Source organism: Heterodontus francisci, chromosome 43 (genome assembly GCF_036365525.1).
Source record: "Heterodontus francisci isolate sHetFra1 chromosome 43, sHetFra1.hap1, whole genome shotgun sequence".
NCBI classification, from domain to species: Eukaryota; Metazoa; Chordata; class Chondrichthyes; order Heterodontiformes; family Heterodontidae; genus Heterodontus; species Heterodontus francisci.
In genome coordinates this window covers 27,161,743-27,177,714 of record NC_090413.1, presented here as the reverse complement: position 1 = coordinate 27,177,714, position 15,972 = coordinate 27,161,743, and the positions used below count along the sequence as shown (strand labels likewise).

Below are 15,972 nucleotides of genomic sequence, written 5' to 3'. Positions count from 1 at the left end.
CTATTTGGAAATATTGCGGTTGATGATGATGAAGATAGTGAAATTAATAACCACAACAACTTCAGAACATTCTTCCAGGCTCTGATGCTTCTCTTCCGGTGCGTAACATCAACTTTATTGACTTTTTATTCTCCCCTCACCTTCTCCTGATGCCTGCTGGGGTACAGATTCCGTAGACACAAGGCACCACACCAGTATCTTTCCTCACTCACCCTAGGCAGTGATTGTCAGCAGGCTATCAAAGCATATAAAGTACAAAACCAACTCCAATTCTGTTCTCACCTGCCATGCAGATATATGCACTTTTCAGCAACGATCACTGTGTAGTGATCAAGAGCAGGAATATTAGCAACTCCTGTGCTTCTCTGGCTAAGTCAGCCCAGGCCAGAGATTGAAACTGGAATTTCCTGATCTGTAGAGCTCAGAATGACAGTATTCACTGCACTTAACTACCGAGCCATCACAGAGAACGACTCAGAGCAGATGATTCCTCCCATTAGTAAGTTCATTGTTCAGGCCCGGTGCACAAACCGAGACAGGAATTTCGAGTCTGGAAGAGGCCTCAAATGTTACCCAATAGGTTTTTGTTGTAGAGTTGGGAATCACTTGTACTGGGGCTTTTATCAAATTAAAACATTTCAGATGAGTTACTAACAACAGTGTGGGTGAATTCCTGAATGGTTTTGATCCGTCTTTCCTGACTGCAGTCAGTTCTGTAACAAGACTGTGTGTGTATTTCAGGAGTGCAACAGGGGAGGCGTGGCATAGTATCATGTTATCATGCTTGGGCGGCAAACCGTGTGATCCACGATCTGGCATCACAGGAAACGAGTGTGGCAATGAGGTTGCCTATTTCTACTTTGTCTCCTTTATTTTCCTCTGTTCCTTCCTGGTAAGTATCAAGTGTGTTACTTTTCTTGTCAGCCTCTTTATTTAGTAACTAAAAACCAAAAATGTTGGATATATACAGAAAGTTCATCTGTATCTGTTTGCAATGTGTATCCTTCACATAAGAAGCATTAAACAGAACATTCTGCTAATGATACTGATGGCCTGTTATGTATTTCGAGCCTTTTCAGTTTTTTTTTCTCTATTATTACTCCATTGTTGTCACATCATTGAGCTAACCAAAGTTTGCTTTTTACAATTCATGTCTTTATCAGTTTCCATTTTCCAAAATGATTTCCATGATTCCCAGAATGAAATATATACTTAATTTATGTCACTGATGATGTAGTTTGGGACATTGGGTGTTGCCATGAGATCACATGCTGTCCTTTCTTTTCTGGGACCTGGGTTCTGACCTAGCTGATATTTATAGAATTAAAGTCTCCTTTTTTCTGCAGGTTTGAAGGATTGTACCCAAAAATCAGTTTTGAAAATTTCAATCCAGTAAAAAAAGCATGTAGTGGAGATTTCCAAGTTTGTTCCCTTTCTCTTCCTCACTGATCATAACACGTACATGTTAATGTACATTTTCTCCTCCTATCTCCCCTGTAGACACGATTCGTGCTAAGTTGTGGTTCCATCAGACCCTTGCCCAAGTGGTCAGTTGAGTAGTGAAGATATGAGGATGGATGAATATTCCGGAGGTGTTTGATATCACTAGAGTTTAGAGAATATTTCCCTTCCCTCAGGAGATTTAATGGGTGTAGCATTCATGACAAAGCAGATTGTACATTGTCTAAGCAAGAAGCAAGACTGATTCTGGCTTATTCTCATTCCCTGCTGCTTGGCTTTATGATAATACCACTTTGGTCTGATGTGACAGCTAAGATTGGGAATCCTCCATATGGGGAATCTTGTCATAGCACAGAGGGTTCCTGCATATTTCCCCACCCTTTACAGTTCACTGTTACACAGGTAATAGCTTGTAGTTAGTTAATGAGGTTATTCGAGTTTACGCTTCTTCCCTTTTTATATGTCAGATGTTGAACCTCTTTGTTGCCGTCATCATGGACAACTTTGAGTACCTGACGCGGGACTCTTCCATCCTTGGACCCCATCACCTGGATGAATACGTCAGGGTCTGGGCTGAGTATGATCCAGCTGCCCGGTAAGCACCTGTTCTTAGCAAGCTTCCTCCCTTAGAGTTCTCTACCAGAGCATGAAATCTGAGGGGATGGGAAACAGGAACTGTAAGCTGCATCTGAATGCAGCCAGAAACAGTGTACATACACAACTATGGGCTCACTGCTCACATAAAAATTGGGGTTAAGGTGTTAATTTTCAGCTCGTTCTTTGCTCTAGTGGTTAATGACAGGTTGGTATGAATCAGCCATGTATCCAGGTTCAGGTGCAATGGAAAAGACCTGGATGAGTGGGGCTCCAGTCGGATACCAACAACCTGTCACCCCCATCTGGAGATCATTTTTAAACTTTTTAGAAACATCTCCCTTTGATAGATGCAACATCTCTGGCACCTGTCTAGAAACCTTCCAATGAGTGCTCAAGCTGAATGAGAATTTCTGGCTTGCAAGCCTAACTTCCAAGGGGCATAAGTAACGGGACTAAAATGATAAAAGAAAATTTCTAACATCATGAATCCCACTCCCTGAGCATGTGTCTGCATACACTATGCAGCAGAGCGGAATAAGTACATTCCCTGCTGACAGTCTGGCCATTTGTGATCTCTCGGAGATCCTGTAAAAATGCTGCCAGATTTTCTCGGCTGCGGAGAGGCTAACTGATTTGTTTTAAAAAAAATTGCAAGTGTTTTATTAAACTTTTAAACTGACTACTCTGTGGGCCCCATTTTTCAGGCAATTGTCTGGCTACCTTTCAGTCATAAGTGGACATCAGTAATGTTGTTAGAATTTTCCCCCTGTTCCCAATCAATGATGGCAATTCCACTTCATCTGTCTTCGTGGCTTTAATATAGGTAACATGTATTCGCCCAAATTTTCAGTGTTTATGAAATCTGAGTATTAACAGGGTTGTGGTTTTAAAGGTGTGATTTCTCTCGCCTCTGGTGAGCTGTGTATTCCTGGAATATGCACACTCCTCACGTAGCATAACAATTCCATGCGGTCACAACTTCTTAACTAGAAATAAGAATGCACCTAAAAGCCAAAAGTCACAGGATGTGGACAAGGCTGTGAGTGAAAGCTGGTGTTTTTGTTCAACAACATTTAAAAGTCCTTTAACTATGACTTTTGAAAATCTTATGAGCCCCAGTTATGACATGTGAGTGGGATAGGTCTTTCATTCTGGGACATATGCAAAGAAATGGGCTGGAAGGTTAAGGTTTTCGAAAAAGTACTAAAGACCTGTTACCTTTCAGCGTTCACCTGTAACAGGATAATGAGAGAACCAGAATCCCAGACCAAACTGGATAAATCCAGCCTGTTTGTTATCATTGGCACATGTTGCTGGATGACTGAACACCATTTTGGTTTAGAAGTGAAGAGAGAAAGGTGTTCCTATAGGAACACCTGTATTGACAGTCACTTATGGCTGCTGTGGAGGAAGTAACCTCAGTATTCTGACTGAAAAGAGGGCGTATGATACCAGAAGATAGTCTCCAGACAACTGGAAAAGGGGCAATTAGAGGGGAAACTGTAGAGCTGGTTATTTTACAAATATATCCCAAGAACCCATGCTCAGAAATAGGTTGAATAGAAACACTCCAATTTCTGGCACAGGAGTCGGGTTTCCTGGCAGTGGTCCAACAGTAATGGTTATCCATGGATATATTGCAGGTCCATTTAGGTCACTTGTTTGTCCCATTCATTCCCGGTATCTAAAGTAAAACTTTGGCTGCTGTAGGCACCTGTAGCATATCCTGGGATGGATTGGATTCTAGTCAGCTGCTCCTGGTAACTGCTCTTATAAAAGGTCATTTGATTAATCTCCCTTCTGGTGGAGGAGGTGACTCTTTAGGTGACAACTTAACACTGGAGTAATAACTAAAATCAGATGAAGGAGTTGGTCTTTGAATACACTCCATTACAATGAATGAATTCTGTATGTGTTAGTGGAGAAAAGACATTGATCACTGACTGGGTGAAGCAAGGAAACCAACATTCCAAAAAACTACTTTTTGACAGTGTCCCAGATATAATTCCCTCCTGCCTTCCCCACTAGTCACAAAACTGAATAAAAAATAGTTCTCAAAAGCCTCACCGGTTTTATACTCCTTGATGTAATTGAAGGTCCTCAAGAATATCCCAGACTTGTCCCCCAGTATCTGATGTTATGTGTGAATCCTGTTATTGTTCCTTGTCATCTGTGAAGCAATTACTGTTCAGTAAAGTGATTGTTGTATAAAACTGTGTCATTTGAAAAACAAATGTTTAGACCAAATTTTGTAATGAAAGGACATGCCTAATCTCAACTTCATTCTGCAAAATTTAAAGTTGCATTGTATTGTCAAAGCCTGACCTGGCTCCAAGATGTTATAAAATCATGTCATTTATTTCACAATGACACAGGCCATGAAGGGCCCAGCCTCGATTACAGTTCTGCCCTGAATCTCTGCCAGAATGGCAGTGGGAGCCTGACTAGAAAATGTACATGACAAAATGTTGGGGGAGATGAGGCCAGGATACCTGGCTCAGGTGTGATAGACCCAACTTCGCAATCTTGAATAACCTGCAGACACTCACTAGCTAGACTCACACATTAGGAATGACCACTTAGACAACGCAATAGGGATAGTCAGCATTTGTGGATTATACCCCATCATGAGGAAGTGTTTTCAAGAGAGAAAAGAATAAAATAGGAAGAATAATCATGATGATGATAAAAAGGTTATGGCCCGAAATCAATAAGGGAGCGTGAAATTGTGGTTGAATTTACCAGGGAGAAAACACCAGAATCAACACCTATTTTTTCTCTCCATTTATTAAAAAATGAAAACACTATTTTCATTAACTTAAAATCAAGAAACTTAATTTAATTAGATCAAGCTAAGTAAAGTATTTGCATAAATCCACAGAGCCCGGGATCAAAATGAAAATATAGCTTTTTGCTCCATGACATACCCAGCTAAAGATTCATGATTATAAAGGTTATTTCGATAGAGCTGATCCAGGCAAATTGTTCACCCAATTGAAGAGTTCAAATACTAATGGATCAGTAGGAAGATAGGAGTAAAAAGGAAAGTTCGGTGGAACTTGGTCATACAAAGTGTAATAGACTAATGAATTAAGTTACAGGGAAAAGTCACTGAATCTTAAGAGTATAAATGGGCTCCAGAGATAAATAGAAAATGCCAGAAATGCACAACAGGTTCCGTCAGCATCTGAAAAGGAAAAAAAAGCAGGTTAACATTTCAGTGTGGACCCTTCATCAAAACTAAGCTTTTCCTTTTCAGATGCTTGCTGGCTTGCTGTATATTCCAGGATTTTCTGTTTTTTTCCAATTTGTGTTTTCCCTTGGAGAGACTAACAGTGTTTTTGGAGAGGATCTAGGGATATTGGGAGAAGGTGAATAGTTGGGGCTATCTGTCAAAAGGGACCAAAACCAAATTGAATCTTTCCTGCCTATTTTTGATTATGTGAAGATATTGCAGATGTCCACATTGCATGTTTTCCCCCTCCCCTGACATTCTCCCGGATTGCACTCTGGCTAAGGATGCACAGTTAGAATTTTAATTTAATTTGAACAAGAATTCGACCGGCTACGTCGGAGTTCCAGTGATTCAGTTGGGTTCACGAACCTCCGAGAATTTATCCAAGTAGAGCAGTTAATTTTCCCCCCTTAGGTTCTGTGGTGGATCATTTTCGAGGATTATAGCTGCAGGGGAGGCCGTCAATGTACAAAGGAATTAAGTTAAATAGAAAGAACATTCTGTAGGAACAAGAGGTTGGAATGAGAAAAGCCCTTCAGGCCATCAAGCACATTGCCACAGTCTGTACATATCTATAGTAATCATTGACCCCACTACTCCCTTCTCCAAGCTCTTTCTACAGTCCATGCACAGCAATATCAAGAGAGCATTAAGCAGAATTCTTATCTATTGGACATGCCAGGGACATGCAATCACTAAGTGAGAATGATGTAGTCCATCCAACGACTGATGAATTCCTGAAATCTTTACAAGACTTTAGAAAATAAGATTTTCTCATGACACTTTGTATAATGGATTTATAAATATATTTAGAAAGAACATACAGATGCAATTGCAGCAGATCCAGCCCATAGCTCAGTTTCTTATTGTAGTAAGATGTTACTTGGTGAGAAGTTGCTGTAACAGACCACACCTCTTTTTTTAACAAGTGTACAGGGATGGCACTTGCCTTGTGGGTGTCCTGTGCAAAGGGTCAGTTTTGGGCCCCTTGTTTTCCTAGACAATCTCATTACTGGATCCACTCAGAACCCCACTCAATTGCATGGGTTGCTTGACCCTAATGCCACATCTGTAGGTGGCGTTCATCTGCACAGTTAACCTGATTAATTAGGTTATCAATGTTGTAATAAAATTATTACTACCACCAAAAGCTACATGAGAAAAATAAATCAATCATTTGTCAGGGACATAACAGGATCAGTAACAATTTTCAGTGAGTTAGGGAAGTTACGTCTTGGCCTTTACCATACTCTGCAACTTTAAACATCTGATTGGCTGGTTTGTTTGTTTATTTCCCCAAAATTCAACTTTCTACAATTCTTTGGAGGCAATATCCACCCATTGCTGAATTTTTAACCGAATTCTAATTATGTAGTGAACAAACTAGTTTCTGCCTGCACTGTGACCTGTGTAGTTTCTAAGCAAGATGAAGCCTTGACTGTTGTTAAAGGTGAAGATATCATAATGGTTGCCACTTTGAATCTCGATGGATGTGGCAACTGCTGATATCATGGATCAGGCACAATTCTAATGTACAATATAAAACTTGAAAATTACACTCTGCCTACAGCCTCGCTCTTCTATCAAACGCAAACCTGATTTTTTTTTTACATTATTTAGCAACATTCTGTCAGTTGTCCGCACAGATGAAAGGCTAAGCCATTATTTGCATCAGTTACAGGTGTGTCTCTAGGACTTACAGATCTCACCTTAAAGAACATTTGGAGTGACTAAGAGCATCATTTGCAATGTGGCATAACATGGGTTAACATTTGGAGGACTATCATATGTCTGATGAGTGACTTGCTTTTCCTTTCTAAGCACTGATCTGTTGAAAATTATGGGGTATGATGAGAGTGAGATAGGAAAGTGTTGGATCTGGGGCTACTGTTACAAGTCTCTCCGAGTTAATAGGAAATTATATTAGATTATGTTACCCCGTAATGTCTCAATGTTGTAAAGAGGGAGAGGTTTCTTTGCCCATACTGGTGTTCTTCAGTAGCATCTTATTGAAATGGTGGTTAGAAACAGAAACCAGGAGCTAGGGATAGTCTCTGGCCATCATATCACAAAGGGAGAATTGCTGCTCTCCGCTCACTGTTCTTATTCATAATGGCACAGGAGGAAGAGTTTTGCACAACATGCTGTTTCTAAACATCAGCTGTAAATAATAAACAGTACCACAAAGGATAACTGTAACCATGCGTATAGCTGTACCTTAACGGCATTTAAGATTCTGGGCAGTTCTCCTTTTAATACTATTTCTCAAATTTGAAACACAGATCTCCTGTCCTGGGGTTCCTGTCTCAAGTATGTTGAGCACCTTTTACTGTCACACTTCCTCCGGCAGAAGGAGAGAGTGATGTGAACAAGCCCATGGACTCCTCTATAGCTCACGTCCCTATTTATCAGCACCTATTCACCACTCCCTGTCCATCTGCCAAGATGAAGCCTCCTACCTGGGAACCTAGCTAGGAGCTGACAATACCCACTGTTTTGGACAATAGAAGAGGAAAGAACAGCTGAGTTTGGAGCCTAAACTCTGATCTTTGAGTCCAAAGTAGTGTGAATTTATAGAACAAAAGGCTGGATCTCACTATTGCCTATTGCCTATGACAGTAACTTAGATAATTCTGATGTCTTGAGTTTTTGAAAGGAAGCTGAAAAAAGTTTACCAGCACTATTTCCCTTCTTGCTCGATCTTGTATTTCAATAGGTTATAGTAATAATATAGCACCTCCGTGCTTCTTTGTGGTCATTCAATAGAACCACATTGGAGATGTTACTACCCATTTCATCATGGATTAAAGCTAGTCTCCAGATGACCAAATGGGAAGTAGTGTATGGTTGTACTCTCTAATTGGAAGGATTGTAAAGGAAGATATCCGCACATTTTCCAGTAACCTTTATTGCCCTGTTTTACAGTTAAAAACTACCAACTGGAGGAGCAGCAATTTTATATAGATCTCTGGCTGTAACATCAGAAAACCTCGATCCAATGACATTGTGAACAGGGCAGTAGTTTGTGGTAGTGCTCCCTGTTCATGGCATTGTGGGAGCAAAGCCTTGGGCCCTAACAACGGGGGCAGTGCTACACAACATCTCTGCTCTCAGGCCATCTATCCAGCAGTATAAAGTAGAGTATCAAAAGATAATTGAGACAGCAGTAAGTGTAAAATTAATGAGTAGGGGCAAATTGCAAGACTGTATTTCCTGTTTAAAATTCAAAATGGCAGCTATGTTCCTCTTAGAATAAACCGTTTGTTAAATATAATGGCCATTATGACGCTATTGTTGACGACCAGATATTTTGATTTGCCATTTGATTTCCCCAGAAAACTTGAGCATCACAGTTAAAAATAAAGAATCACCCCAGCTTCTGATTCTCTCATTTGACTGAAGCTAACTCCAGGGCCCGGATTCTCCTCTTTGGAGTGGGGTTTCAGCCCGATGGAACCCTGATCCATTTTCCTAAATCAGGATACATTTGTGAGGCACACTGGCTCTCAACATAATTCACCACCCACCCCACCCCTGACCCCCCCCCCCCCCCACCCCACCGACCCCCAACAAGAGGGAGCTCGCTAGTACAAGGGAGCAAAATTTCGACAGTGCTGCAGCACTAGAAGAGGCAATAAGGGACTACAAAGAAAGAAAGTACCCCAAAGATGTCATTAGGCTCCCACTAAAGGTTTTGCTGGCAAGTGCTGAGCCTGGTTTGGAGGGAGAGTAGGCAGCTTCAAGGCCCTCTACCTCTGCCTCATTCTGGGCAGTATCACAGACAAGTATCCTGGCCCAAGAGTCATAGAGATACCAAGGAGCTTCTTAATCATCCAGGGTTGAAAGAATGTGCCTGATATATTTATTTTTTGTGAAAGACACATCTGTCCACTGTTTAATGATGACCGTAAAAGGATGCAGGATCCTTCATCCAGTGGATCCGAATTCACAAAGAGCAATGAAATGCTTGATCTGATTCAAAATTAGATTTGCCGTCTTCCTTTTATCTTTACAGGAGAGAGGGTTATATGGTTTGTAGCTTGGATTGTAAACTTTCAAAAGGTATTCTTGAACAGGATGAATCTGTGCTGTGCATGTTCATCAATTGATTTCAAATCCTCAACATCTGGAAATACCTAGTGTAGTTCATACATTATCCTAATTTATCGATGAGCAGGTAGATACATGAGTTAACCTTGAAAATGGCCTAATGGCCATTTCATGTTGTTAAAATAAAATTCTATTCTCATATAACTCAGGCACATTTGAGCTATTATTTCCCATGCCTTCTCCCTTTGTTTGATGGGATAAAGTTGATCCTTAAAGCAAGTCATAACACGATCATACCAACCCTGATCTTTAAACTCCTAAAAGAAAATTGAATGAAGATGACGTATTTACAATTAAAAGTCATCATTGTGCAGGACAATTACGTCATATGGCCTTGCTTTATAGTAATTGCACAGTGGCGCAGTGGTTAGCACCGCAGCCTCACAGCTCCAGCGACCTGGGTTCAATTCCGGGTACTGCCTGTGTGGAGTTTGCAAGTTCTCCCTGTGTCTGCGTGGGTTTCCTCCGGGTGCTCCGGTTTCCTCCCACATGCCAAAGACTTGCAGGTTGATAGGTAAATTGGCCATTACAAATTGCCCCTAGTATAGGTAGGTGGTAGGGAAATATATAGGGATAGGTGGGGATGTGATAGGAATATGGGATTAGTGTAGGATTAGTGTAAAACGGGTGGTTGATGGTCGGCACAGACTCGGTGGGCCGAAGGGCCTGTTTCAGTGCTGTATCTCTAAACTAAACTAATCATATACAGTCAGGGTCATTTCTACCTACATTCAAAAGCATGTTTTGTTTACCATCTTATCACAAGTCCAAAACTTGACAAAGGGAAGCTAGGGATCAAGATTTTTATTCTGATTTTTTACTGCTGATGAAAATTCATTGAACACCTTGAGTGACTACCATCTCCACATCAGAGGAAAACTGGACTATTTAACTGTTTAGATCCCTGATTTATATTCTAGCTACTGACTGATGGGATGGCACTCTGTTTAAGATGGTTGTATTGATGTGATGGTTGAGCCACTACAAACCAGCTAATTAGATTCTCAGTGCTCTTGATGTGCTGTGCTTTATAATGTTTTACATTAAGTTCCTGTATGTTAATTTGTGAAGTTCTGCTCTGTTTTAACCTCAGGGCCTTGTTTTCACTAACTGATTGTATTCTTTTTCCAGCGGTCGCATTCATTATAAGGATATGTACAGTTTGTTGCGTGTTATCTCACCCCCTCTGGGCTTAGGCAAGAAATGTCCTCATAGGGTGGCCTGCAAGGTTTGACTTCCACTAACCTACCAACCTAAGCATCAATGAATGAGTGTGCTTTCTCTTTTTTTGCATTTCTTGAAGTAGAATGTGCAGGAAAATGCAGTCACCTAGAGAAAATAGCATGGAAATGCACTGACCAACCTCAACCTCAGCCATTGCTGCTTGTCGTAACCAATACCACTCAGCATCTTGGGTTCATTACTGTAGGGACAGAAACTGCATTGACAAAGACTGGCATCTCCTCACAACAGGCAGAGGACTTTTCATCAAGACTAAAAGAAAATGCTCTGTACTTCTATGCAATACTTAGACGTTGCATAGATATTGGGTGAATTTCTGCGATTGACAGACCCATAAAGAATAACTTTGTAATTTTTTTGTTTTTGTTTGTTTCCTTCCATTTTTCTTTTCGTTCGTCTTGGATACATCTTTTTGCCTCATTTCTGCTACAAAGTGGCCGCATCAGTTACACTGATATGTATGAGATGTTGAGACACATGTCTCCGCCCTTAGGCCTGGGGAAGAAATGCCCTGCGCGAGTTGCTTATAAGGTAGAAATGTGTCCTTAGTGTTCAGTGTGCCGGAGAAAATCTGTGACCTTTGAACTGTTAGGGTCAGGGATCGTGCAGTCCAGAAGAAGTGGGAGGAGTCTGAGAAAGTTGACAATAAATGTGATCTATCTATAAGTTGATGGAACGTTTATCTAAAATCATACCTCAGTTTCTTTAAGAAGGAGGTAATTTATTTCCCCGGCTGAATTACTTTCTCTTAATTGAAATCATTGTGGATATTTTGCTTTTCCACCTACCCTGAAGTATTTGATCCAACAATTGGTTTTTAAAAATTGAGCAAACAACTTGCTTTTAGATGTGATATTATCCAGATAATCCTCTTCCTTTATCTTTAGAATTTACAGATCTTGTATGTGTGTTCTGGAGAAAAAGCTCACTACATCTCACAGAGCCAAACTCTCTTGGGTTCTTCCTTCAGTCTTTATTTCTTAAGTGGGTTCCCTTCATGTCAGTTTCAGATGCTCACTGCAGCGTCAGCAGAACCAACAAGCAATCTGTAGACTCCTGCTACAAATGTGCCAGTCTTCCTTTTGGATTATCTGGTGAGAGATGTGTATTTGCATGGAAGAGAAAGGGAGGGGGGAATCCGTTCTTTCAGACATTTGGTGGTCCAGGCTAGAACCTCAATTTGTACCCATCATTATTCTTACTGAGCTAGATTTAGATACATGCCTTGAAGTGTATTCAAGTTTCAACCAAGAAACAAATACATTTGTGACCTCCCCCCCCCCCCCTCCCCAAACAGGCTACTTTGTTCTATAGCTGCGTAGGTTAGTTTTATCCAAGATCAACTTATCCTGAATTTAGTAATAATTAACTAAAAGGAATGTAAGCGCCTTATCCCCTCACTCCAATTTTGTCATCATCTCTCTTGATGGCACTAACACTTACTAGAATATAGGATCCACAGGTACCGTCCACTCTATCACTCCACCTGGATGGCCATTCTTTGTGGGTGAACCTAGATAGTAAGTGTTAGCAAGCTATTTGGCCCATAGGCTGGTGAGGTACTCCACAGCCAACTGACCCTGCCTTCAGTTGACGACCACACACACATGCACTGTCCAGTATTGGTCACTGAATAGAAATCATGTGTGACAACCTTGGCTTTTCCCAACATTGTAGATGCTGAATCTAACCACCATCCTATCTGAGATCAGCTGACTGAACACAAACCAGGGATGGAATTTAAGGCCTTGCTGGTCATGACTCAGTATCACAACAGTCTGTGCATTTACTCACTGAGCCTTTAAGGGATGTGAACATTGACCCTTTAAGCCAGTTACAGTATTCAACTCACAAATCAAAATGCCCTGAAACAGATCATCCTCGGTTTTGTTACCTTCTCAACCAAACGCAGAGATGTTAGAATTCTTCTGGTTGGTCTGCATGGCAAACTTGTGAAAATCTCCTCTGCAGTGAATCTGTAAATATATTCATTTAGAATGCGTTTACAGATTCATTCAGAGGAGATTTTCACATGTTTGTCATGCAGACCAACCCGAAGAATTCTAGCATCTCTGCGTTTGGTTGAGAAGGTAACAAAACCGAGGATGATCTGTTTCAGGGCATATTCATATAGAAATGTTTACATTCTTACTGGAGACAAGGAGAAGTCTCACATGCAGTTACAGAGTTTCCATGCACAGTGGCCAAAGCAATCCTTCCCCTGGAGAATTAGGAGAGGTGAGACCCAGAGAAGCTGTGAGATCTGAGTGTTGGACATAAAATGCATCATCAAAATATCACCCACTCTACCACTACTGCTTTTGTATTGTGAATACAAAACAGAGTTTAAATCCAACCTTCCTTAGCTTGGTGAAACCTGAATCAGAAGGGAAAAGATCATTTGTTGATTGACGAGAACAAAATTTTTTAAACAGTTCAATATATAAAAGTTGTTTTACAACAAGCACACTCCCCTTCCTGTGGGTTGCATGACGATTGTTGTGTGTTTCAGAGAGGGCAAATTCAATTACTCTTCAGGTATTCAGGCTGAAAAATAGAATTTTTAAAGCATTAAATAGTTTTAATTTTCGAGTTCACCTCTGACCGTTTAACTGTTACTAACTTTTCCAGCTTTTACCTATTTTCTTTCTGTCAATGCAGTTGTAACCTGTATTGGTCCCTTTTTCCTACATAATACACCTAGTTAATCATGTGTGCTTTCTCTCTTTCTCTCTATCCTGCATGCTGCAATGTAAAGATGTGCCAACATTGATAGGTCAGTCTGAAGTGGGCAAAATGCTGTGCTCTTGGGATTATCCAACGCTGGACCTTTCCCCCTTTACCAAATTTCTGGTGATTTTAAAGGTGGCTTCCCATAAAATTATCTATTTTGGGGCATATATAATGACAAGATCAACATTTATTTTTTGCTTGCAAACTGTATAGACTGTGTTTGCTGTGATGTTGGGAGTTAGCTTGCCTGTGATTGGTTGTAGCCGGGAGCTTACCACAGAAAAGAGCAGAAAATCCCAGTTAAAAGTTGAAATGTTGGCATATCGGTGCACCCATCTCAGGCATGGACCCCGCTGAAATCCGCATAACCCAGCCCATGCATAACCTCTCTTTTCCAGCCCATGCATAACCTCTCTTTTCCAGCCCATGCATAACCTCTCTTTTCCAGCCCATGGATAGTCTCTTCTATTCCTTATTCCTTTCCCAATTTCAACATATTCTACCCCATTCTCGCCTCAAAATGGCACATGTGCTTAGTTTTTAGACCGCAAAGAATAGATGTGGAAATAAATATTACTATTTAAAATCCATATATCCTCCATGCACGCCGACTAGATAAAATATACATGCTCCATTTATGGCAGTGATATTCCTGTTATGGCTTGTGCCACTTGCGGCTCAGTCCTTTCACTCATGACTCCTCAACTGTTGCTCCATGTTCTCTGGGCCTCATGGCCTGTGTGCTGTGGGATATCATCCAGAGTTGGAATCCTTGGCTCTTTCCTCGTCTTTTGTTGCGAGGATGTGAAGGGCAGGGAATGCTTTTAGATTGGCATTCATAGGTCAAAAGAAAGAGCTCTATTATAGGGCATATAATTTAAATGTAGCTACTGTCCTCATAGTTTTTTTTATCTTCTATTCCTGCTGCCCAGTGTAGCACCCTTGAAATCAGGAGCTCACTGTTTGGGAATTGCTTTCACAGACCCACATCGCCACATTCCATGGTGTAGGGTTTTGCAGCATTCCTGAGAGAAGTCCTTGGATAGGATGTTGCTCAGGACTACAGCCCTAAACACTGAAAAGGTTGGTGAATGATTTTGACACAAGTCGATGTTTAATGGGTTGAGTAGATTTCTACAAAATGTGTCCATAAAGCACATCTCAGGGAGCAAGCGTTGGAACCGGTAATGAGGTGAGAATGGTGAATGACCCTGCACTTTCCTTGAACCAATTAATCCTATGTTTTACAAAATTTTAACCCTGGGCCTACCCCTACTCAGCAGGATAGGTCCAGAGCACTTTTTCCTTTGTGTTAATACAGTTCAGGTTTTTAAAAGGTGAACCTCAGCAAACTTAAATCTGATATCCATGAAATTTACAGGAATAGATTCCTCAGAGAGGATGTATTTGCCCACTTTCTAATATGGCTGATTTAATTACAGCATAATTGTTCAATACTTATTTATAAATAGCTGCTTTGAACAAGCGTGTCATACCAAAACCCAGTCCAAGGGTACTTTTACAAGTTGCTGTTGTATAATTCAAACACTACTGACATTTCCTTGGAACTACAGAACAGAAAGAATCCAGGATGAATTGGAGTCTGACTTTGGAGACATCAAGATTGGAGGGTTTCGTCAACAGGGGAGGTGAAGTAGGGAGGGATATGAGTGATATTGTGGAGGGGATAATAGATGGTCTTGGTGATAAAACCAGATGTGGAGTTTGAAGCTAAGCTCAGGGTTATATAGGAAACTGAAAATCTGCACTCCTGGCTTTCGCTTGAGTGAACAACTTCAGAGGGTGAGATTGGGGCAGTGTGCAGTTTCTCATGGGGTGAGATTCAGTCTTGCCATTATTGACCTAGAGAAAGATGTGGGACATCCTCAACTTGCTGCCTGAGGCAGCCAGATAGGCTGTATAATAATAGTTGCAAATAAACAAAACTAAAGTCAACATACAGACGGAAGCTAAGCCATGGACGTTGGCCAACAGCAGTATGTATTCCCAAGTTCTGCTCTGCTGATTTTTTATTTACTAGGAAAGGGATTTTAACTTGTAGGAAACAATCTGTCAGAGGTACAAATATTAACTGTCAGGAATTCATGCTGATCTCAGACCAGTGGTAGTATGAGTGGTGATCCTTACAACCAGTTTGTAGACAAGTAGCAAAATAGATAGCAAACTGACTACAAAACAGAAAACAGTCGAGATTAAAGGTAGTTACTCAGACTCGCAGAAGATGGGAAGTAGTGTTCCACAAAGATTGATGCTGGGACCACTGCTGTTCACCATTTATTCAAATTTGCAGATGATGGCAGATTGGGGGGGCATGTTCAACACTGAAGAAGACTGTAACAAGATACAAGAAGATGTTAAGTTTGCAGAATGGATGTGTAAATGGCAAATTGATTTCAATCTAGGTAAGTGTGAGGTGGTGCATTTGGTAGGAGGAATAAGGAGGCCACATACTCTTTTGAAAATAAGAGCCGAAATAGTACAAAGGGACCTAGAGTTATAGATTCACAAATCATTAAAGTTAGCAATGCAGGTTAACAAAGCCATAAAAGATGTAAACAAAGCAGGAGTTTATT

The 15,972-nt window shown here is 40.8% G+C and overlaps 1 protein-coding gene across 1 annotated transcript in view; it reads left to right on the top strand.

Annotated features, from left to right (window-relative positions):
- Positions 1–15,972, top strand: part of LOC137355764 (voltage-dependent P/Q-type calcium channel subunit alpha-1A-like) — a 644,715-nt gene that overhangs the window by 509,286 nt on the left and 119,457 nt on the right. Inside the window, exons 37-40 of the mRNA XM_068021264.1 lie at positions 1–98; positions 742–892; positions 1,929–2,056; positions 11,080–11,176. Of these exons, the coding sequence (XP_067877365.1) occupies positions 1–98; positions 742–892; positions 1,929–2,056; positions 11,080–11,176 (474 nt within the window). The remainder of the gene's footprint in view (positions 99–741; positions 893–1,928; positions 2,057–11,079; positions 11,177–15,972) is intronic.